The sequence below is a fragment of the Neoarius graeffei genome, chromosome 12 (genome assembly GCF_027579695.1).
Source record: "Neoarius graeffei isolate fNeoGra1 chromosome 12, fNeoGra1.pri, whole genome shotgun sequence".
NCBI classification, from domain to species: Eukaryota; Metazoa; Chordata; class Actinopteri; order Siluriformes; family Ariidae; genus Neoarius; species Neoarius graeffei.
The window spans coordinates 9,606,283-9,630,371 of record NC_083580.1 but is presented as its reverse complement, the minus strand read 5'-3'; the positions used below and the strand labels follow the sequence as shown (position 1 = coordinate 9,630,371).

The 24,089-nt window shown below is 40.3% G+C and overlaps 1 protein-coding gene across 1 annotated transcript in view; it reads left to right on the top strand.

Annotated features, from left to right (window-relative positions):
• The window catches only part of zgc:64106 (uncharacterized protein LOC393348 homolog), a 65,540-nt gene that overhangs the window by 18,551 nt on the left and 22,900 nt on the right, over nucleotides 1-24,089 (top strand). The window contains exons 2-4 of the mRNA XM_060935503.1: nucleotides 7,758-7,997; nucleotides 13,521-13,610; nucleotides 14,053-14,241. Of these exons, the coding sequence (XP_060791486.1) occupies nucleotides 7,758-7,997; nucleotides 13,521-13,610; nucleotides 14,053-14,241 (519 nt within the window). The remainder of the gene's footprint in view (nucleotides 1-7,757; nucleotides 7,998-13,520; nucleotides 13,611-14,052; nucleotides 14,242-24,089) is intronic.

Genomic DNA, 24,089 nt, shown 5'->3' with positions numbered 1-24,089 from the left:
CGCAGCGCGCGGGTTTGGGGAGGGGCTGCTCGCTCTCTCACACATACACACACACACAGAAGGGATGGGCTGCTTGCGGGCTTCAGCCTGATTGGCGTGTCAGTATCCAATCATTTTGAGGTGGTACCTCGATATGATTGGATGGCATTTTTCCTTTATTTTACACTGTAGACTGAATTAAAATATTTCGTTTTTGGGTCAAACCTTCTATTGTACTGCTTGCAACATGGGTGTGAGGAGCTTTTCAAGCAATATGGTAAAAAATACTCCTGAAAAAAATCTCATACCCCACCTTTAACGAGCTCCACTGGTGTGTAACGCAATAGACACCCATTATAAAGGCTGATTTTCTCAGGCTTTATAAGGGGGAGGAGGGGTGGAGACGCGGGGGGTGGGAGCATGGCGAGGGCGGGCGTGTTTCTTTTCAAAATATGGCTTGCGGGAACCGTTATTCCAAAATCTCGTACCCCACCTTTAAGTTAACAAAACATAGTTTTTATTCAAAATTTGTTTGACATAGACTTATATTTAATACAAAATATTTTTTATATAAATATATCGATGCCGGTGCTTATGTAAATGAGGAACGAATTCTAATGTTTGTAAACAAATGAACTGAATGTTTAATCTGTGTCAAAAAACTTTTTGTTCCACTTACTTTCTACCCACTTTTGAAGTATTTTCGTAGATCACATTTTGTTAATCATTCATTGTTGTTGTTGTTGTTGTTGTTGTTTGTATTCATTTCTAGTTTTGTAGTTTACCAATAAATATCAGCAGGCACTTGACATTGTAACCACATAAAAATCCAGGTCAACGGTCACATGTCATTCCTTGAACCAAAATATAAAATGTCTACTCATCTTGTAATATGTGGTAGATATTTACAACAAACTGCAAAAAAAAATTTCTGAATGGAATAGAAAAATCTGAATATTTCAAGTATGTCGTTTTTTATATGCTAGGAATTTAATTCTGGTCTATTTATTGCACTAGGATTCCAAATCTGTGGTTGGTTGAAGAAAGCAACTGGACTTGCTTGAAGATTCTTGAAAACATTTCGCCTCTCATCCTAAAGGCATCCTCAGTTCTGTCTGACTAATAGGGAGTATCCAGTATTTATCCTCTCATGGATCATCATAGAATCCGAATCAGAATGCTGATGGCTGCATTGTAGGTGGCTGATAAAAGATGTCAGACACCCACCTCTGTTCAATGATGGCTAAGATGTCTGCCAGTTTTCTGGAAGTCCTCTCATACTCCCGCACCAGTCGAAGGGATCTCATCCCAAAGTGCGTAGAAACATATCTGTGAAGAAACTCAGTCATCCAGGTACATAGTAATCTGTGGTTGGTTGAAGAGAGCAACTGGACAGAAGTGGGTGTCTATGACATCTTTTATCAGCCACCTACAATGCAGCCATCAGCATTCTGATTCTATGATGATCCATGAGAGGATAAATACTAGATACTCCCTATCTCATCTCATCTCATTATCTCTAGCCGCTTTATCCTGTTCCACAGGGTCACAGGCAAGCTGGAGCCTATCCCAGCTGACTACAGGCGAAAGGCGGGGTACACCCTGGACAATTCGCCAGTTCATCACAGGGCTGACACATAGACGTCAGACAGAACTGAGGATGCCTTTAGGATGAGAGGCGAAACGTTTTCAAGAATCTTCAAGCAAGTCCAGTTGCTCTCTTCAGCCAACCACAGATTACTATGTACCTGGATAACTGAGTTTCTTCACAGATATGTTTCTATGTGCTTTGGGATGAGATCCTTTCAACTGGTGCGGGAGTATGAGAGGACTTCCAGAAAACTGGCAGACATCTTAGCCATCATTGAACAGAGGTGGTTGTCTATGATATCTTTTATCAGCCACCTACAATGCAGCCATCAGCATTCTGATTCGGATTCTATGATGATCCATGAGAGGATAAATACTGGATACTCCCTATTAGTCAAACAGAACTGAGGATGCCTTTAGGATGAGAGATGAAACGTTTTCAAGAATCTTCAAGCAAGTCCAGTTGCTCTCTTCAACCAACCACAGATTACTATGTACCTGGATGACTGAGTTTCTTCACAGATAGGATTCCAAATACTCTATAAACATCCCATTCTGTTATGAATCAGGAAAAAAAATTATAAATCATAGCACTTTTATTTTTTTAAGTATTTCATCTACTTCAACAATGTTACACAAAGATCGATCCATAACAGTTGTAAATGTCACTTAATTCTACAGGGTGTTGATAATGGTGGATACCGGTGAAAGTGATCACTATTATCGACACCTTACTTGACTTCTCAAATGCGCGTTTAGATACAAAATGGCGACTGTCAAATGAAACAGTGAGAAACAAAGTCGGTTTCGACAAGGAGATTATGAAATATCGGTGAATTTGATCATTAAAAACATGGCCATTATTTTCCCACCATGCTTACCTGCGATAATAACGTCCGGGTTTTCCTCAAATTGCTGATCGTGCTAAAAAAAAAAATTCCACCTCAGGTAATGAGCTGTGTCGTCAGACGACAAGATCAAAGGGTGAGGCAGGTCTTCTGGTTGATTAATTAACCGATAAGATAAGATGAGATAGCCTTTTATTATCCCACAAGGGGAAATTTACATTGTTACAGCAGCAAAATATATAAAGAGAAAAAAATAAGGCAGTGAAGGAGTAGTGCAAAAGTACTAAGCATACAAAAAAGGATATATATATATATATATATATATATATATATATATATATATATATATATATAAAATAAATAAACTACAAATTTAGAGATAAAAAAATTAACAAATTTGCATAAATTAACAGGTTTGCAGATATATCTCATCTCATCTCATTATCTCTAGCCGCTTTATCCTTCTACAGGGTCGCAGGCAAGCTGGAGCCTATCCCAGCTGACTACGGGCGAAAGGCGGGGTACACCCTGGACAAGTCGCCAGGTCATCACAGGGCTGACACATAGACACAGACAACCATTCACACTCACATTCACACCTACGGTCAATTTAGAGTCACCAGTTAACCTAACCTGCATGTCTTTGGACTGTGGGGGAAACCGGAGCACCCGGAGGAAACCCACGCGGACACGGGGAGAACATGCAAACTCCACACAGAAAGGCCCTCGCCGGCCCCGGGGCTCGAACCCAGGACCTTCTTGCTGTGAGGCGACAGCGCTAACCACTACACCACCGTGCCGCCCGGTTTGCAGATATATAGTTAACATAAATGTATTACAAAGGTGGTATTGCACAGGTATTATTACCAGTATTACCCAGATAGTATTGCACAAGTAAGTCGGTATATTGCACAAGAGCCATTTTAACCATGTGTAGCTAGCAGTTTGCTGTAAAGTACTGATGCTGATAGTCAGTGCACACAGTATATGTTCAGAGGGGTTTCTATGGATGTAGAAATGATCTGGACAGTATTGTTCATTATTGTGAGGAGTGTCTGGTGCTGTGCTTGGTGAGGTGCCGGATGTACAGTCTCACAGCAATAGGGAGGAAGGAGCTGCTATATCTCTCCTTAACACACCGCAGATGGAGGAGCCGGTCACTGAAGGAGCTGCCCAATGCTGCTACTGTCTCCTGCAGTGGATGGGAGGTATTCGCCATTAAGGATGACAACTTGGCCAACATCCTCCTCTCCCCCACTACATCCACTGAGTCCAGTGCACAGCCCAGGACAGATCCTGCCTTCCTAATCAGTTTGTTGAGTTTTTTCCACTCTGCTGTTGTGATACTGCTTCCCCAACAGACAACTCCATAGAATATGGCTGATGCCACCACAGAGTCATAAAAAGAGTCCAGAAGTGGACTCTGTACTCCAAAGGCCCTGAGTCTCCACAGCAGGTGGAGTCTGCTCTGGCCTTTCTTGTACAGGGCGTTACAATAATACAATAACTGTTGTAACTGAAACTCACCTTTGTAAAATTTGTTTTTTATTGGTAAATCTGAAAAGGTGTCGATAATTATGGACTGTTGATAATTATAGCCACCACTCTAGTAGTAGTCGTAGTAATGGTAATAATAGTAGCAGTAATGGTAGTAATTGTAATAGTATTAGTAGCAAAAGTGTTTCTATGCCTATAATAATAATAATAACAAAGATACTTTTCAAAAACTGTTCAAAGTGGTGCCGTGTATATATAAAATAAAATGCATGCTGTGTACCTTTTTCATTAGGATTTATGGTCCTTACTGTCTAATCATGTATTTATTTTTTTGTAAAGGTTTCCAGGTAAATATACTGTACGTACAAAAGGTACACACCTTAATGATACCATGTGACAAAAAACAGCACACTTTTGTAGCTTTATTTCTGAGTGTTCACTGGTATTCACTAGCTATACTCTACCCAGTGCATTCTGGGCATGGGCGATTGCTCTAAGACAACGAGGGAGGCTCAGCCTCCTCTAAAAATGACGAACATCATGTAGGATGAATTGCGCTAGGCTTATGTTATAGCCGACCTTATAACGTTGCTATTTCAGATCCAGAATCATAGAAAAATATGTGCTCAACCCAACTACAGTACGAAATCATTCCGTTATAACTTTCCCCAGTTTGCCTAATGTGTGCGTGAGTTTTCCCCCTCGTGACAGCGCGATGCAGCCCAGCCTCAGTGGATTGGGAGCTATGTGCTCTCAAAATGCAAGACGATTATTGGACAAATACTGCGAAAATGCCCGCCCACGGAGTCTCACGGACTCCCAGCCTCAATGGACTTCAATGGCATTTGGGAGCTATGTGCTTTTCAATCTCAAAATGCAAGACGGTGAGGTGTCGTGGCTCAGGTGGCTAAGGCGCAGTATCATAAATCCGGGGACCTGGGTTCGATTCCGACCTGAGGTCATTTCCCGATCCCTCCCCGTCTCTCTCTCCCGCTCATTTCCTGTCCTGTCTCTACACTGTCCTATCCAATAAAGGTGAAAAAAGCCCAAAAAAAATCTTTAAAAAAAAATGCAAGACGGTTATTGGACAAATACTGCGAAAATGCCCGCCCACAGACTCCGAGCCTCACATGGGAGGGACATGGCAGTTTCCGCGAGGAGATTGGTGAAAGCTGCCGGATATTTTCTTTGATTGACAGCTCGTTTCACCTATAGACAGGCAGCACAGTGTTGCCAGATTGGGCGGTTTTAAGTGCATTTTGGCGGGTTTTGAACATATTTTGGGCTGGATAACGTCAGCAGTATCTGGCAACATCAGTTCAGTCCCATGAGGATTCGCAAGTGCTGTGGTGTATTATAAGAGATCGGCTTACATTTCGATTTCATTCATTACATACGGTTTCTACCAGCTTTTTTAGTTTGTATATATTTTCATTGTAAATAAAGTGTAAATATAGTGTTGTCAAGTTTGCTATCTTAGTTCCAGAAATGTCGTTTATTTGAGTGATTGAACTTGAACTTGAGGGGGCTAGTCAGCTAGCAAGAAAGCTGCGCACGGATGCCAAGCATTGCTGATTTAATTTTGGCGAGGCCATTTGCCAGTCTTCCTTTCGAGGAAAAAATTAAAATTAAAGAGCAGGGTAGACCAACGCCTCAAATTGACTTGGTGAAAAAGGTAGGGAATAATACTCGTTCCTTTCAGCTCTCCTGGTACGAGAAAGTGAATTGGCTAACAGCAAGTGACCCACATCAACAACAGTAAATAGGCTACTTTAGTAATATGTCATGGATGGACCAAAAATATAGAATCTATTTAAAATGTTTATGCTGAGTATATTATATTGGAATATATGTTTTTCTGGATATGAATTAAACACCGCTACAATTTGGAAAATATTTTTAAACAAAAACACAGCCGAGGTCAATTTTTAAATAACATGCCACAATTTTAAAATATAAAATGTTAAAATATACCCCCCCAACACCACCATCATGTATATTGGACAGTAGGCTAATGGGCCAAAAGAACCTGTTATTTCACAGTTTGTGACCCTGCCAACAATCAGCCAGATCAGAGGCAAGAGTATGGGCAAAATTGATGTGTTTTTTCTTTTAAAATCTGGAAATATCATAACCGACCAGCCTCCCCTGTTTGAAAGACTACCAGCCGCCACTGATTCTGGGTATTCTGTACCCTCTAGGATACATACATACATACATACATACATACATACATACATCAGTGGTACACTAACCCTAAGCAGTGCATTGTTCAGATAATAAGAGGATGAAAGTGTCACATACAGCAATAGCTCATGACACAATCACTACTGTGGTCCAAGTGCAAGCTAAAATTAAATGTGCGTCTGGAATCTGATTTAAAAATGATTGAAGAACAAGATTAAGGCAATGCTTGTGTTGCATTTACATTTTGCTTCAAAACAACGGACATGGCTTATCAAGGTTTGAGATGTCCTTGTGTGTTGGGCCCCTGGCAGAAAGATACTGATGAGTTCATTGCCATCAATAAATGTGATAAAGGTGGATGGATGTACTGGTAAGGGTGGGTTTTCTCCACTGGGCTTTCATATAAAATGGCAAATCTCCCAAAAAGCAGGGAAAAGCTTCAATACCGTGTGATACATGTTACTGCCATGCAATGAATCAGTACTGAAGCATGAGTGTATTCCTAATGCTTTATGATACATAGGGTTTTTGAAACATGCTACGATATCTACATTGTAGTACCTAATTAACTCTACCATAATTACTGGTGAAGACTGATATGATCTTTATTTATAGGTGGCTGTGGTTTATTTGTAGCTTAATAAAGTACTGACCCACCCATGAACCCAGATATGCACATCTGTGGTCCTATTTGTACAAGGAAGCTGTGTTATTCTGTGTTATTAGCTGTTGTAGCAAAAAAATACAAAAAATTAAAATGATTCTCTGACCTACTTAATCAGGACACTGATTAAATAGGTCAGAGGGTTAGATATGTTTGTACAGCTTGCACTGATTAAATAGGTCAGAGGGTTAGATATGTTTGTACAGCTTGCACTGAAATATTCTTAAGAAGTCATTATGTCTCAACAATGTTTAGCTTTTCTAGTATTTACACACTTCCTGTTTTTGGTGCTCATTTCAACATTCAGTTTTTAGCACTGTGAGTCTTAGGGTAGTATCTCACTGGGCTGCGACAGCCTGCAACTAGTTGGAGAGACTACAATTGCGATAAAATATGCGAATTAGCAACAGTTTTCACTTGGAATCACACTGAATTGATATTCACATATTTTACTGCAGTTGTTGTGTCTCCAACTAGTCGCAGGCTGTCACAGCCTGGCTTTCCCTCGGCAGGCAGGGAAGTAGAGGAAGCCTCACGGAAACTGACTTGAGAAGGGTTCGTGACAGCTTTGCGACACCAGCGATGCATTTGTGGCTATTTTGAGAAAAATTTTGTCACGCAAATTTTTTGAACATGTTCAAAATGCAGCGACTCATGCGAGGAAATTTAGAAGCCCCGCGAATGTTTCAAGACACTTTTGAAACTCTCTCGCGAATGACGTTCGCAAGCTGTCGCAGCCCAGTGAGATACTGGCTTTACAGGACCAACTGACTCAGTGGAAAGCACGATTTCTTCTTCTTTTGTTTTTTTTTGGCCAGATTAGAGAATTAGAACATAATAGAATTGGTTTCTGATTTCAGCATTTTATAGGGTTCAGAGTTGCTTGAAAATATTCATTTATTTATTATATAGTAGAGATAATCATTTTTGTCATTTTGTCTAACCAGTCTACACTGATTTTTTTTCTCTCTCTGTGTATATCTCTCTCCCAGGGATAGGAAAATTCATTGCCTTGGACTTTGCTTGTCGCGGGGCAAGGGTGATCCTAGCATGTAGGAATGAGGCTCGCGGGATGGCAGCGCTGAAAGAGATTCGTCAGCGCAGTGGCAATCAGAACGTGCACCTGCGAATCATCGACACCTCCTCCCTCGAATCGGTCCGCAAGTTTGCTGCTCAGATCCTTGAGGGAGAGAAAGAGCTTCATATACTAGTCAATAACGCAGGGGCTTCAGGTAAACAATGTACAATACTATGTGTTTTCCAACTTGGAAATCTGTAGATATTTTATCTGTTTCAACTCCTCGATCATTGTTTGTACAGTACCAGTGAAAAGTTTGGACACACTTATTCATTCATAGTTTTTATGACATAGGTATATGAAATAGCATCTGGATAATGTCATAAACAAAAAAGTTTGATAGTTTAGATTCTTCACAGTATCCACCGTTTACCTTGATGGCGCTCTGCACACTATTGGCATTGTCTTAAACAGCTTCATGATGTAGTCACCTGGAAGGTGACTAGACTTGGCCTCGCCAACATGGTGCCCGCAGGCACCAGGTAGCCCGCCGGGAGCCTGGGAGGCGCCCGTGATGGATGTTCTAAAAATAGCCAGTGACTACTGCACTGTTCAAATCATATTTGGTAATCTTTAAAAATAAAAATATATATTTTTATTGTTTTCATGTTTTAAGACGCCTTGAAGTTTAATCCAGAAATATATTCTAAAAATCCCCCTAACATTTTTTATATTAAAATAGAAGCCTAATGTAGATAATTTTCTTTGCCGGGTCAAAGTTTAGCCTACTATGCCACCGCGCCAACTCCCCTTTGCGTTCAGTCCTCAGTCATTAGCCCGCCAATGGATAGTGATCAACGCAGTGCGATAAGTTGTAAATTTTCTGTAAAAGGTAGTTTTGTAAAAGTGTTTAAAGGTGATGTCAGAGAGCAAGAAAAAGAAGACTTACCACTTTCAGTATGAATGGGAGAAAGAGTTCTTCTTTACTCAAGTTGGTGAATGTAGTGTGTGTCTGATCTGTGGAGCTGCCGTAGCCTTGGCTAAGAGACACGATGTGGAAGACGACATTTTTCTACAACCCTGATTCCAAAAAAGTTGGGGCAAAGTACAAATTGTAAATAAAAATGGAATGCAATGATGTGGAAGTTTCAAAATTCCATATTTTATTCAGAATAGAACATAGATGACATATCAAATGTTTAAACTGAGAAAATGTATCATTTAAAGAGAAAAATTAGGTGATTTTAAATTTCATGACAACAACACATCTCAAAAAAGTTGGGACAAGGCCATGTTTACCACTGTGAGACATCCCCTTTTCTCTTTACAACAGTCTGTAAACGTCTGGGGACTGAGGAGACAAGTTGCTCAAGTTTAGGGATAGGAATGTTAACCCATTCTTGTCTAATGTAGGATTCTAGTTGCTCAACTGTCTTAGGTCTTTTTTGTCATATCTTCCGTTTTATGATGCGCCAAATGTTTTCTGTGGGTGAAAGATCTGGACTGCAGGCTGGCCAGTTCAGTACCCGGACCCTTCTTCTACGCAGCCATGATGCTGTAATTGATGCAGTATGTGGTTTGGCATTGTCATGTTGGAAAATGCAAGGTCTTCCCTGAAAGAGACGTCGTCTGGATGGGAGCATATGTTGCTCTAGAACCTGGATATACCTTTCAGCATTGATGGTGTCTTTCCAGATGTGTAAGCTGCCCATGCCACACGCACTAATACAACCCCATACCATCAGAGATGCAGGCTTCTGAACTGAGTACTGATAACAACTTGGGTCATCCTTCTCCTCTTTAGTCTGAATGACACGGCGTCCCTGATTTCCATAAAGAACTTCAAATTTTGATTCGTCTGACCACAGAACAGTTTTCCACTTTGCCACAGTCCATTTTAAATGAGCCTTGGCCCAGAGAAGACGTCTGCACTTCTGGATCATGTTTAGATACGGCTTCTTCTTTGAACTATACAGTTTTAGCTGGCAACGGCGGATGGCACGGTGAATTGTGTTCACAGATAATGTTCTCTGGAAATATTCCTGAGCCCATTTTGTGATTTCCAATACAGAAGCATGCCTGTATGTGATGCAGTGCCGTCTAAGGGCCCGAAGATCACGGGCACCCAGTATGGTTTTCCGGCCTTGACCCTTACGCACAGAGATTCTTCCAGATTCTCTGAATCTTTTGATGATATTATGCACTGTACTGTAGATGATGATATGTTCAAACTCTTTGCAATTTTACACTGTCGAACTCCTTACTGATATTGCTCCACTATTTGTCGGCGCAGAATTAGGGGGATTGGTGATCCTCTTCCCATCTTTACTTCTGAGAGCCTCTGCCACTCCAAGATGCTCTTTTTATACCCAGTCATGTTAATGACCTATTGCCAATTGACCTAAAGAGTTGCAATTTGGTCCTCCAGCTGTTCCTTTTTTGTACCTTTAACTTTTCCAGCTTCTTATTGCCCCGTCCCAACTTTTTTGAGATGTGTTGCTGTCATGAAATTTCAAATCAGCCAATATTTGGCATGAAATTTCAAAATGTCTCACTTTCGACATTTGATATGTTGTCTATGTTCTATTGTGAATACAATATCAGTTTTTGAGATTTGTAAATTATTGCATTCCGTTTTTATTTACAATTTGTACTTTGTCCCAACTTTTTTGGAATCGGGGTTGTACATGCCACAGAACGTTTGATGCTAGCTACCCTCCAGGCAGCCCATTATGTGCTCAAAAGACTCGTGACTTCAAGACAGCTTTGGGCAGACAACAATCTTTTTTTCACCAAGCCGGCAAAGCAATCAAAAGCGGCTACGGAAGCTTCCTTCAGAGCAGCACACTACCTGGCTAAGCACAAAAAGGCATTTTCGGACAGAGAGGTGCTCAAAGGGGTGATGCCAGTGGTTGCAGACACTTTGTTTAAAGATCACAAGTATGAGAAGGAGATCCTCACTGCCATTGTGGATGTTCAGCTAAGTGCCAACACCATCGCCAGGAGAGTATCAGCAATGTCCACTAACTTGGTGGAACAGCTGAATGGTGACATGAGTACATGCAGGTACTTTAGCATCCAATGTGACAAGTCGGTGGATAAAACCAGCACGGCGCAGCTGATGGTCTTCGTCAGAATGGTGTTCAGTGATTTCATTGTGAAGGAGGAGATGCTTACTTTGCTGCCCCTGAAAACCACAACAAGGGCTGTTGACATCTACGAGGCTATAAAGCGCTATTTTACAGAGAAAAACATCCCACTTCAAAAGTTGGTATCGGTAACTACCAACGGCGCCGCCGTGATGACTGGCCGTCATTCTGGTCTTAGAAGAAGCGATCCAGATTTTCCCCATTTCCTCAGTTACCACTGTATCATCCATCAGCAGGCAATTTGTGCCAAAGTGATGGGTTTTGATCACGTCATGACTCTGGTAGTGAAGATTGTCAACAGTATCCGTGCGAATGCCACACAACACCGGGCATTCAAACTTCTTCTGGAGGAGAGGTCAGTTGAGTACGGTGACCTCTTGCTGCACACAGAGACACGATGGCTCAGCAGGGGTAGAGTTCAGCAGCGTTTTTTGTCACTTCTGGACAAAATCAAAGAGTTCATGGAATCCAGAGGGCAGGACACTACTTTGCTCCAGGACACTGAGTGGGTGCTTGACCTTGCCTTTCTGACAGACATCACAGGGAAACTGAATCACTTGAACTGTGAACTGCAAGGCAAAGGTAAGATTGTATCGGACATGATCAGTGCTGTGAACGCATTCAGAGCAAAGTTGAACATTTTCTCTGTGCATTTGCAAAGTAAGAAATCCGTGCACTTTCCACCTGTGCAGTCAGTTTTGAATGGAAATGCCCCTACGTCTGTAGCCTTAGACGGGGCTGTAGAAAAGTACACCCAGCTAATACACTACCGTTCAAAAGTTTGGGGTCACTTTGAAATTTCCTTATTTTTGAAAGAAAAGCACTGTTCTTCTCAATGAATATCACTTTAAACTAATCAGAAATACACTCTATACATTGCTAATGTGGTAAATGACTATTCTAGCTGCAAATGTCTGGTTTTTGGTGCAATATCTCCATAGGTGTATAGAGGCCCATTTCCAGCAACTATCACTCCAGTGTTCTAATGGTACAATGTGTTTGCTCATTGCCTCAGAAGGCTAATGGATGATTAGAAAACCCTTGTACAATCATGTTAGCACAGCTGAAAACAGTTGAGCTCTTTAGAGAAGCTATAAAACTGACCTTCCTTTGAGCAGATTGAGTTTCTGGAGCATCACATTTGTGGGGTCGATTAAATGCTCAAAATGGCCAGAAAAATGTCTTGACTATATTTTCTATTCATTTTACAACTTATGGTGGTAAATAAAAGTGTGACTTTTCATGGAAAACACAAAATTGTCTGGGTGACCCCAAACTTTTGAACGGTAATGTATCTCAGCTTGGGCAAGAGTTTGAAGAAAGATTTCATGACTTTGATAAACTGCAGCCTTGTGTTGCATTCATTGCGAATCCTTTCATGCAATGTGACATCACATACATTTCCGAACAACTAGGTGAAGTATTCAACTTGAATGCTGATGAGAGTGAAATGGAAATCATTATGTTGCAAAATGACATTACTCTCAAAGCCCATCAGGGATCCTCAAACTTCTGGTATCTTGTGGACTCAGAAAAATACAAAGGTGTGCACACAGTAGCCTTGAAAGTTGCGTGTCTGTTTGGTCCGACGTATCTCTGTGAGTCAGCTTTATCTAACATGAATTTCATTAAAAACAAACACAGAACTTGCTTAACTGATCTACACCTTGAAGATTCAATCAGAGTTGCTGTGTCAAGCTACAGCCCTGACTACAGTGCGCTGGTGGACTCAATGCAGTGTCCAGCTTCCCACTAGGAACCATTCGCATGCAAAAATCAATGCATGAAATGCATTTTAAAACTTAGAAAAGAAAAGAATATTAAGAGAATGCTAAGAGAATGAGTTCTTGAATGTTATGAATCTGCAGTTACGAGTTTCAACTTGTATGCTGTGTTAGAAGTGCGAGTGTTATATTACTGTTGCAGCGCAGTTTTCTAAGGAGTGGATTTTGAATCGTTTTAATTTTCACAGAACTGTTGTGTGTTGAAAATTATAGCCTTTTATTGTGCCTTTGGCATTTCCAGACTTGTTTTTATGTAACAGCTATTAATTGCAGTGGGAATATCAGAATGACTTTTTGTTTATATAATTCTAAAAGAATTCTAAAAGAGGGCAAATGTACTTTCCCAACATGAGATGACAAGAAACAACAAAATACAACAGAATATGTTCATTATTATCATTATTAACTTATTAGCATTAGCTAATAAGGGTTAGCATAATTAAACTTTGGAATTTGCAAGAAAAAAGTTGGTAATTCCTAACAGTATTGATATGTTGAGATTATGATTATTCATAATTAAAATGTTCATGTTAAAATGCCAGTTTCTATTCCTTGATTGTTGTTAATTAAAAGCACATAATCCTACATAGTCTTATTTTAAAGGGATGTTAAGCCTTTCATTTATTTTCAGTAAATTATTTTGAATGACTAGCCCTCCATATAGTTTCTCATCCTTCGGGTAGCCCTCAGTCCCAGAAAAGTTGGAGACCCCTGGACTAGACGGTGTGTCCAAACTTTTGACTGGTACTGTGTGTGTGTGTGTGTAATAATAATACATAATTAAGACAAACGACTTGTGTGTAGGCCTACCCAAGGGAATCACTGCTGACGGATTGGAAGTGTCTTTTGCTACCAACCACATCGGACCTTTCCTGCTCACCAATCTCCTTCTAGGTCAGACCTTACATCTATTACTTCTACTTTATTAACTGATAAAGCGTATTAAATGCATCACATTAATATAAATAAAACATATAAATACAAGTAATATAAAACTTGTAAAATGAATTAATAAAATAAATAAATTAAATTAAAGTTCAAGGCTATAAATAATATATATCTAATTTAAAATTTCCTAAAACCACCTTCCATTTTCAATGAGGTGATCACGTAAAGCGGCCTTAAATTTTGTGTTATCCTCTATATTAACAATATCTCCTGGAAGCCTATTCCACTGATTAATCGCCCAAAGAAAGAAACTATTTGCATGCTGATTACAATTTGAATCTGGCCGTAAAGATCTGAGTCAGTCCTCAAAAACATCTGTCTCACATCTGTGTTTGAGGACTGACTCAGATGTTTTAGTGGTGTGCATTTCTCTTTATTGCTTTGCCAGATCTCTTGAAGAAATCAGCTCCAGCTCGCATCGTGAATGTCTCTTCAGCTAACCACAAGAACGGCAAAGTAGACTTCTCGCATTTCCATGGCGAGAATTTGACATACAGCATGGACTCGGTGTACAACCACACAAAGCTCCACAATATTCTCTGGACCAATGAGTTGGCACAAAGGCTACAGGGAACAGGTACAGAACAACACTGCAGACTAAACGCGAGTCAAGTATCAGACCATTTTGATGGATGCACTGTAAAATATAATAAGTTGACTTTACTTAAAAAAAATATGCAAAGTCGTTGCCTCAAAAAAAGTCATTTATGTTGATTTAGATAAATTAGATTGGGTTAACTTATTTTTTGTGAGTTTGCAGTACTCAAATTAACTTAGATTAGTTTGATTACATTAACTTATTTATTTTGAGTTTGCAGTACTCACATAAACTTATATTAATTTGATTACATTAACTTATTTAATGTGAGTTTGCAGTACTCATCTTATATAATTTTGATTACATTAACTTATTTATTTTAAGTTTACAGTACAAGTTAATGTAATCAAAATTATATAAGATGAGTACTGCAAACTCACAATAAATAAGTTAATGTAATCAAATTAATATAAGTTTATGTGAGTACTGCAAACTCAAAATAAATAAGTTAATGTAATCAAACTAATCTAAGTTAATTTGAGTACTGCAAACTCACAAAAAATAAGTTAACCCAATCTAATGTATCTAAATCAACATAAATGACTTTTTTTGAGGCAACGACTTTGCATATTTTTTTAAAGTCAACTTATTATATTTTACAGTGTGCACCAGTTATAAAAGCATTTACATAAACAACTACATCCCTTTCCTTGCTACTATATTATTTTAAAATAAGTAGAGCGGTGGCTACAATTATCGACAGTCCATAATTATCAACATCTTTTCAGATTTACCAATAAAAAACAATTTTACGAAGGTGAGTTTCAGTTACAAAAGTTATTACTGGTTAATTAATCAACCAGAAGACCCCCTTCACCCTTTGAGCTTGTCGTCTGATGATACAGCTCGTTACCTGAGATGGAATTTTTTTTAGCATGATCAGCAATTTGAGAAAAACCCGGACGCTATCATCACAGATAAGCATGGTGGAAAGATAATGGGCATGGTTTTACTTATCAAATGTACCAATACTTCATGATATTCTTGTCAAAACCTACTTAGTTTCTTACTCTTTCATTTGACAGTCGGCATTTTGTATCTAAACGCACATTTGAGAAGTCACGTGAGGTGTCGATAATGATCACTTTCACCGGTGTCCACCATTATGGACACCCTGTGGAATTAAGCCACATTTACAACTGTTATGGATCGATCTATGTGTAACATTGTTGAAGTAGAAGAAGTACTTTAAAAAAATAAAAGTGCTGTGATATATAATAATTTTTTTCTGATTCATAACAGAATGGGATGTTTATAGAGTATTCGGAACCCTAGTGCAATAAATAGAATTAGACCAGAATTAAATTCCTAGCATATAAAAAATGACATGCTTGAAATATTCAGATTTTTCTATTCCATTCAGAAAATATTTCTTTGCAGTTTGTTGTAAATATCTACCACATATTACAAGATCAGCAGACATTTTATATTTTGGTTCAAGGAATGCGACCTGCGACCTTGGACCTGGATTTTCATGTGGTTACAATGTCAACTGCCTAATGACATATTTATTGGTAAACTATAAAACTAGAAATTAATGCAACAATGAATGATTAACAAAATGTGATCTATGAAAACACTTAGAAAGTGGAACTAAATGATTTTTTGACACAGGGTAAAGATGATCAGTTAATTTGTTTACAAACATTAGAATTCGTTCCTCATTTACATAAGCACCAACATCGATATATTTATATAAAAGATATTAGATTACAACCCTGATTCCAAAAAAGTTGGGACAAAGTACAAATTGTAAATAAAAACAGAATGCAATAATTTACAAATCTCAAAAACTGATATTGTATTCACAATAGAACATAGACAACATATCAAATGTCGAAAGTGAGACATTTTGAAATTTCATGACAGCAACACATCTCAAAAAAGTTGGGACAGGGGCAATAAGAGGCTGGAAAAGTTAAATGTACAAAAAAGGAACAGCTGGAGGACCAAATTGCAACTCATTAGGTCAATTGGCAATAGGTCATTAACATAACTGGGTATAAAAAGAGCATCTTGGAGTGGCAGCGGCTCTCAGAAGTAAAGATGGGAAGAGGATCACCAATCCCCCTAATTCTGCGCTGACAAATAGTGGAGCAATATCAGAAAGGAGTTCGACAGTGTAAAATTGCAAAGACTTTGAACATATCATCATCTACAGTGCATAATATCATCAAAAGATTCAGAGAATCTGGAAGAATCTCTGTGCGTAAGGGTCAAGGCCGGAAAACCATACTGGGTGCCCGTGATCTTCGGGCCCTTAGACGGCACTGCATCACATACAGGCATGCTTCTGTATTGGAAATCACAAAATGGGCTCAGGAATATTTCCAGAGAACATTATCTGTGAACACAATTCACCATGCCATCCGCCGTTGCCAGCTAAAACGCTATAGTTCAAAGAAGAAGCCGTATCTAAACATGATCCAGAAGCGCAGACGTCTTCTCTGGCTGGGCCAAGGCTCATTTAAAGTGGACTGTGGCAAAGTGGAAAACTGTTCTGTGGTCAGACGAATCAAAATTTGAAGTTCTTTATGGAAATCAGGGATGCTGTGTCATTTGGACTAAAGAGGAGAAGGACGACCCAAGTTGTTATCAGCGCTCAGTTCAGAAGCCTGCATCTCTGATGGTATGGGGTTGCATTAGTGCGTGTGGCATGGGCAGCTTACACATCTGGAAAGACACCATCAATGCTGAAAGGTATATCCAGGTTCTAGAGCAACATATGCTCCCATCCAGACGACGTCTCTTTCAGGGAAGACCTTGCATTTTCCAACATGACAATGCCAAACCACATACTGCATCAATTACAGCATCATGGCTGCGTAGAAGAAGGGTCCGGGTACTGAACTGGCCAGCCTGCAGTCCAGATCTTTCACCCACAGAAAACATTTGGCGCATCATAAAACGGAAGATATGACAAAAAAGACCTAAGACAGTTGAGCAACTAGAATCCTACATTAGACAAGAATGGGTTAACATTCCTATCCCTAAACTTGAGCAACTTGTCTCCTCAGTCCCCAGACGTTTACAGACTGTTGTAAAGAGAAAAGGGGATGTCTCACAGTGGTAAACATGGCCTTGTCCCAACTTTTTTGAAATGTGTTGTTGTCATGAAATTTAAATTCACCTAATTTTTCTCTTTAAGTGATACATTTTCTCATCTATGTCTCATCTCATCTCATTATCTCTAACCGCTTTATCCTGTTCTACAGGGTCGCAGGCAAGCTGGAGCCTATCCCAGCTGACTACATGTCATCTATGTGCCATTCTGAATAAAATATGGAATTTTGAAACTTCCACATCATTGCATTCCATTTTTATTTACAATTTGTACTTTGTCCCAACTTTTTTGGAATTGGGGTTGTAGATTAGATTGGATAAAACTTTATTGATCCCTTTGGGGGGGGGGGTTCCCTCAGGGACATACAGTATTTATATAAAAGACTTATATTTAGTACAAAATATGTCAAATTTTAAATAAAAACTATGTTTTGTTAATACCACATACCAATTATTTTTTTAATATAAATAATCATCTGGGTGTCTATAACTGTGGACAAAGGTGTCGATAATTGTGGAACGGTGTCACATGATCTGATACGCCAAGTAATCAGTAATCAACTTTTTTTTTTTTTGGTCAAGATTTATTTATTCATTTTTAAAGCACAAATGTAAAATTTTACAGTACAAATATTCGTATGAAAGTCAAAGAGCACAAACTCCCACCACCCCACCCCCTCGCGCCCACCCACCCAACCATCCCCATCCCTTCACAAAACAGGCATACAAATAAATCACAGGCGCACAAATCACAAGCAAGGACATCTAAAACATTAACAGTAAAGGCGAACAAAAAAATGAGAACAAAGCAAAAACAAGACAAATAAACTGTAAAGAATAAATACACACCCAAAAATAAAAGGGGGGGGGGAACACCGGTGGCCAGATCCTTGGTGGTTATCTGCATAACAATCACAGTTATGGTGTATTTGTGATAACATCATAACAAGAGAGTAATAGAGGCCCTAAAGTGATGAATAGGAAGACTTTACAGTACCATTGAGGAGATTAGATATACTTGTATATCCTAAGTATAAAAGGAGAACAGTTAAAAGTTGGTGGGTTGGTAAGTAGTCTTAAACATACTAGATCATGGGAGTGTTTGTAAAGCCTAGGTCACAACCGGACGTATGATTTTTTGGCCGTGCGATTTTTGGCGTTTCCCAAATCGCTGCGTTTTTTTTGTTCATGGAGAAAGACGCACGTTGGCCGTAAGTTTGTCTTGCAACCTGAAAAAAACGTAAGCGCCCATAGAGTTTGTTTGACATGACAAAGAACCTCTGCAGCCAGTCTGCGGCCAGTCTACGGCTCGAAAATCAGCACATCACACGCGCGCCCTCCGTGCGTTTCACGTGCGCCCTCCGTGCGTTTCTTGCGTTTTTTGCACGTAGACCGGCCGTAGGAGCACGTACGGCCGGTTGTGACCGAGGCTTATGTCAGTAAAGTATTCTATAAAAGGACTCCAGTGCTTGAAGAATCTACTTGTGTCCGCACGTAGAGTGAATTTGACTTTCTCTAATTTTAAGAAAAACATGAGGTCTTTCAACCAGACAGATAGAAGAGGGGGCCGTGGTGATTTCCAGTTAAGTAGAATTTTATGCCTAGCCAGTAGGGTGGCGAAGGCCACAACATTTGCATGGGTCTTGCTGAGGACATGTGGGCTGGGTGAAACACCAAATATCGATACAAGAGGGCATGGTTCCAGAGTGATTCCTAATATTTCTGAGAGGATTTTAAAGATGGAGTTAGAATAGAATAGGATAGAATGCCTTTATTGTCACTATACACATGTACAATGAGATTAAAAGCAACTCCAATAACAGTGCAAACAGCGTGTAGAGAAAAAAAAAAGAGGGTGTAAGGGGGGTAAGGTAAGGTGCACAGTCCTGAGGTGTATGTGTTGTGTTTCACATTATGGAGTGAGGTATTGCACATTATAAAGCAGAGGTGGGACAAAGTCACTAATGTGCAAGTCACAAGTAAGTCTCAAGTCCTACCACTCAAGTCCGAGTCAAGTCACAAGTCAAGGCACTTTTGACCAAGTCAAGTCCAAGTCCAAGTCCTACCCAAGCCAAGTCGAGTCCAAGTCCAAGTCTCATTTTTTTCCAAGTCCCTAACAAGTCACCATTTATTCTACAGGCAATCAACACATTTTTGATCGCAAATGTATTACCTCTCCACACTGCAGTGTATGTCCTCCTTTGCCAGTCACCTTGGATAAAAATGTCTGCTAAATGTAATGTAATGTCAATGATTCATAGAGTCAGCACAAGTAACTACAGTACACCTATTCTTTTCCATTTTAAAATGTTTTGGAGCTTGTGCCCCAAGACAATCAAAGAATCTCAGAGGAGACAATGATTAGTTAGTTAACGTTAGTAAAGCATCCTAAATTTTCAGTGAGTTTAGTTTGAGTGAGTCAGTGTACATCTGAGGCTAAGGGTGTGAGAATGAGTGAAAGTATGACCATTTCCTTAATTTTTTTATTGGAAAATTAGTGAGAAATTAAAACAAAATTCTAAACAAAACTAGTACTGGTACTGTGTAACAAAAATCATTTTCTTTTCATTTCATTCATGTCATTTTTCACATAAAAATGCTTTTCATGTGCATTTTAAGACATGAAACTCAAAGTCCAAGCTAACAGATGATCTGTGTACTTTTAGAATCAAAGAATGGTTTTCCTTCTGAAGTTAGGCACTGTCCCAACATACAACATGACATGCCTTTAACACAATACAACGTGGCTTGAGTACGTTTGTGTGTGTGAGAGAGACCAACTAACTGACAAAAAATTCCGGAAATATCTGTTCTCCACTGCTGAGAGAGGGATGTTGCATCCAATGACCAAATCTGTTAGTATTGAATTTGTGATGGCTTTTTGTTGTGGGTGGGTAGCATTGTACTGTCTGTCTTTTGCAGTAAGGAATCCAGAAATGGACGGCTGCTCTGTCTCACTTGGGATGATCTTGTTCTTCAGATATTCTGCAAATCTAAACAAGAAAAAAAAAAGTAAAATTAGTAGGCCTACTTGTTTTCTGTTTTTAATCATGTAGACATTAACATGTTTTTATCATTTTCAATATCAAAGTCTGAGTTCATTTAATCTGAACATATTTGTTTGTAAACAGTATAATGTTTAATACAAGCCAGCCAGGATGTTCCCTTAAGCAGTTTAGCTAGACCACAATGCATTCACTAAACACTCGCTAAAATACCGGTAGCCTCAGTAAACACAGAACATTGTGACGATGTAGCCAGAATCAGAGTCCTCTAGGGCTCTGGCCAGAATGTGAGAATGAAACCCTGGCAACATTCTAGAGAGCCGTATAATAAAGTAGAATAAACAGTTGTGAATTTCAGAATGTTCAGCGGAATCCTCCAGATCCAAGTTGCGTGCTTTTGGCGAATTTGGTTTCTCACCAGAGACTAATAAATGCACTGGTAAAGCCATGCTATAGAGGCATTGTGTGCCCTGTCGTTTGGGTAAGACTGTGGGATAATGCTTCGCGTCGGAGTAGGCTACACTCCAATCTGTCGGGATGTACTGCGCTATAAAACGTCAGCTGAGCTTAAATTTTACATAGCCCAAATGGCCCATTATTCACATTGCCTACATGACACCAGAGAGAGGAAGAGAATAGAATTGAATGTCTCTGACACGTAATCCCAGCACTAATAACACACATCGCACAGCGTCCACGACTTGGTGCAGTACGTAGCAAACAGTTAAACGCCTGGTTTAACTTGCATTGCTAGTCATCTCGTCTCAGTGGTTTAAATGCCTTTCGTGACAAGCACTGACTTTCCCATTGCAAAGAGCGAACTTCTGTTTTACATACTTAGTTTGCAGCCTGGGTAACTGTTTATTTGATTCACGTTTTATCCTTTGCTGTCCGGTTCTTATCATAAGTCTGTGTCGTTCTGACCAGAGCCTTTATAACAATCTTGTAAATGTTCTCTGCTCTGACCAAATCACCACCTTCTGGCTATGCCTTCCCAATGTGTGTTAACTGGTAGCCTAGCCCACATAATCTAACACTAGACTGAACACAAAAGCAATCCAATAAAAAATCTACTTCACTATTTTATATTCAGCAAAGCAAAACAAATCCTTGACAGCGTTAATATATTAACACATTCCACTTCTAGCCACCAACTAGCCTGTACAGATTCTTGCTAGCTGTAGCCTAGCTTTGTTACTTACTTGTCCTTATGCAGCCTCAGGTGACGAGCGAAGTTTGATGTGGTTGACTGGCTGTCCGAAATTGTGGCTCCACATGTTCTGCACGTAGCAATGCGTTTGCCATCTGTATTGGAGTATTCTTTAAATCCAAAGGAAATTACGCAGGGAATCATGTTTTTATCCGTCCGTTCATCATTCAGCGTCCTCGTTGCCCATCACAGTTTGGTTTTTCATTTGAACCAGTTGAAGTGCTTGAGTGACACCTAGTGCTAGTGGATTGAGCTGCCGTAGCCTAGGACAAGGAGCTACACCGCATTCAAATAATAACGAGTGTACTTGGATTCAAAATCGAGGGAAGAATATTTATACCTGATACGCCAAGTCACTGCAAGCTAAAACTGTCAAGTCCAAGTCAAGTCTCGAGTCAACAGCGTGCAAGTCCGAGTCGAGTTGCAAGTCATTCCTCATCTAGGGATTTCAAGTCTCAAGTCATCAAAATGGTGACTCGAGTCTGACTCAAGTCCAAGTCACATGACTCGAGTCCACATGTCTGTTATAAAGTATTGCACAGAGAGAGTCACCTTATAAAGTATTGCACATTATGAAGTATTGCACAGAGGGGTTAGACTATAAAGTCAGAGCATATCCAAGTTCAGGGCGGTTATGGCTTTTGGAAAGAAGCTGTTTTTGAATCTATTTGTTTTTGTCCTGATGCACCTGTAGCGCCTCCCTGAGGGCAACAGGTCAAACAGATCAAAGCCAGGGTGGGAGCTGTCCTTGATAATGTTCTTAGCTCTGCTGAGGCAGCGGGAGGTGTAAATGTCCATCAGGGAGGGGAGAGGGCAGACGATGATCTTCTGTGCTGCCTTTACTACTCTCTGGAGCCTCACCCTGTCTACAGCAGTGCAGCTGCCGTACCATACTGTGATACAGTACGTCAGCAGGCTGTCGATGGATGAGCGGTAGAAGGTCAGCAGTAGGTTGGAGTTTAGGTTGTGCTTCCTGAGGACTCTCAGGAAGTGTAACTGCTGCTGAGCCTTCTTAATGACTGCTGTAATGTTTTCTGACCAGGAGATGTCGGCGGAGATGAGGACGCCGAGAAACCGGAAGGTGTGGACCCTCTCCACACCTTAATAATATTAATTTCCAGTAATATTCAAGTTTGGGGCATAACACAAACATATGAGTCAAGTGACAAGGTGTGCCTCCACACTTCACACAGGTGTCCTCAATGTCAGGGTATATTTTTGATAGCCTTGAACTCGACAGATGCAATCTTTGCACAATTTTAAATTGAATCAAGCCCAAATGGGCACACGATGAAGAATGACGTATTCCGTTAATGCCGAGGTGGGCAAACTACGGCCTGCGGGCCACATCCGGCCCGTTGGCGTTTTTAATCCAGCCCGCGGAAGACAATCATATAAACGCGATTGAGCAGACAGGTGTTCTAGAGATCCTGTTAGGACTAGGACTGTTTTGGCCTCTAGAGGCCGCTGTTATTTCCTTTTTGTGTCATGTTTATTTTGGCCTCTAGAGGCCGCCACTGTTCCTGTGTTTTGTGTTTTTTTGTTAATTGCCTGTTTGTCCTGATTATCTTCACCTGTGTCCTTAATTAGTTTGTGTATTTATACCCCTGAGTTCAGTCCTCTTGTCACGGAGTCTTTGTGCTGTTATGTTTATCTCCAGTTTCCTTTGTACTGTGTTTTGTGGATCTTCTGAGCTTTTGCATTTTTGCCTTTTTCTTTTTGAATTATACTGTTTTTTTTTGTTTTTTTTGCCCTGGATTGTATATAGTGTACATAGTATAAATAAACCTTTTGTTACTTTTTCTACTTCCGCCTCACGCCTCTGCATTTGAGTCATTCCCCTGGTGGCCTAGTGGGGGTTTGCTGGATCATCACACCAACGAACCAGGTTCGAATCCCAGCAAAACCCTAACAGAAAGACTCCGTCATGACCGACTCAGCAGAGGCTGCTTCAACTGTCTACCCGGCCAACCTTCAGGGAATTATGGCAGCTTTGACACACTTCGGAGCGACCATGGACGCTCATGGACGTACGCTCACCAGCCAACGTGAGGCCCTTGCTTGCCACGAGGAACTGCTTCAGCAAATTGGGAAAACCCTGGCACAGCTGACATCTCTGCCTGCATCTCCTCATCCTGATCCTGCTCCTGATCCAGCTCCAGTGCCTCCTGCCATGCTGCCTTCTTCACCTTGTGAACCCAGCCTTCCTGCACCACAGAGGTATGACGGCAAGCACAGTGAGTGCCGAGAGTTCCTTACCCAGTGTCAACTCACCTTTGAGCTTCAGCCTACCACCTACACTACGGATCGCCGCAAGATTGCCTTTGTGATAACCTTATTAGCTGGTAAGGCGCGAGCCTGGGCTACTGCTATCTGGCAGAGACAGGGACCTGAGTGCTTTGACTTCCAGCTGTTTTCTGAAGAGATGCTTCGGGTCTTCGATCAGACAGACATCAGTACCGACGCAGCCCGAAAGCTCATGTCCATCCGGCAAGGAGGAAGCGTCGCAGATTACGCCATCTCGTTCCGAACGCTCGCAGCAGTAAGTG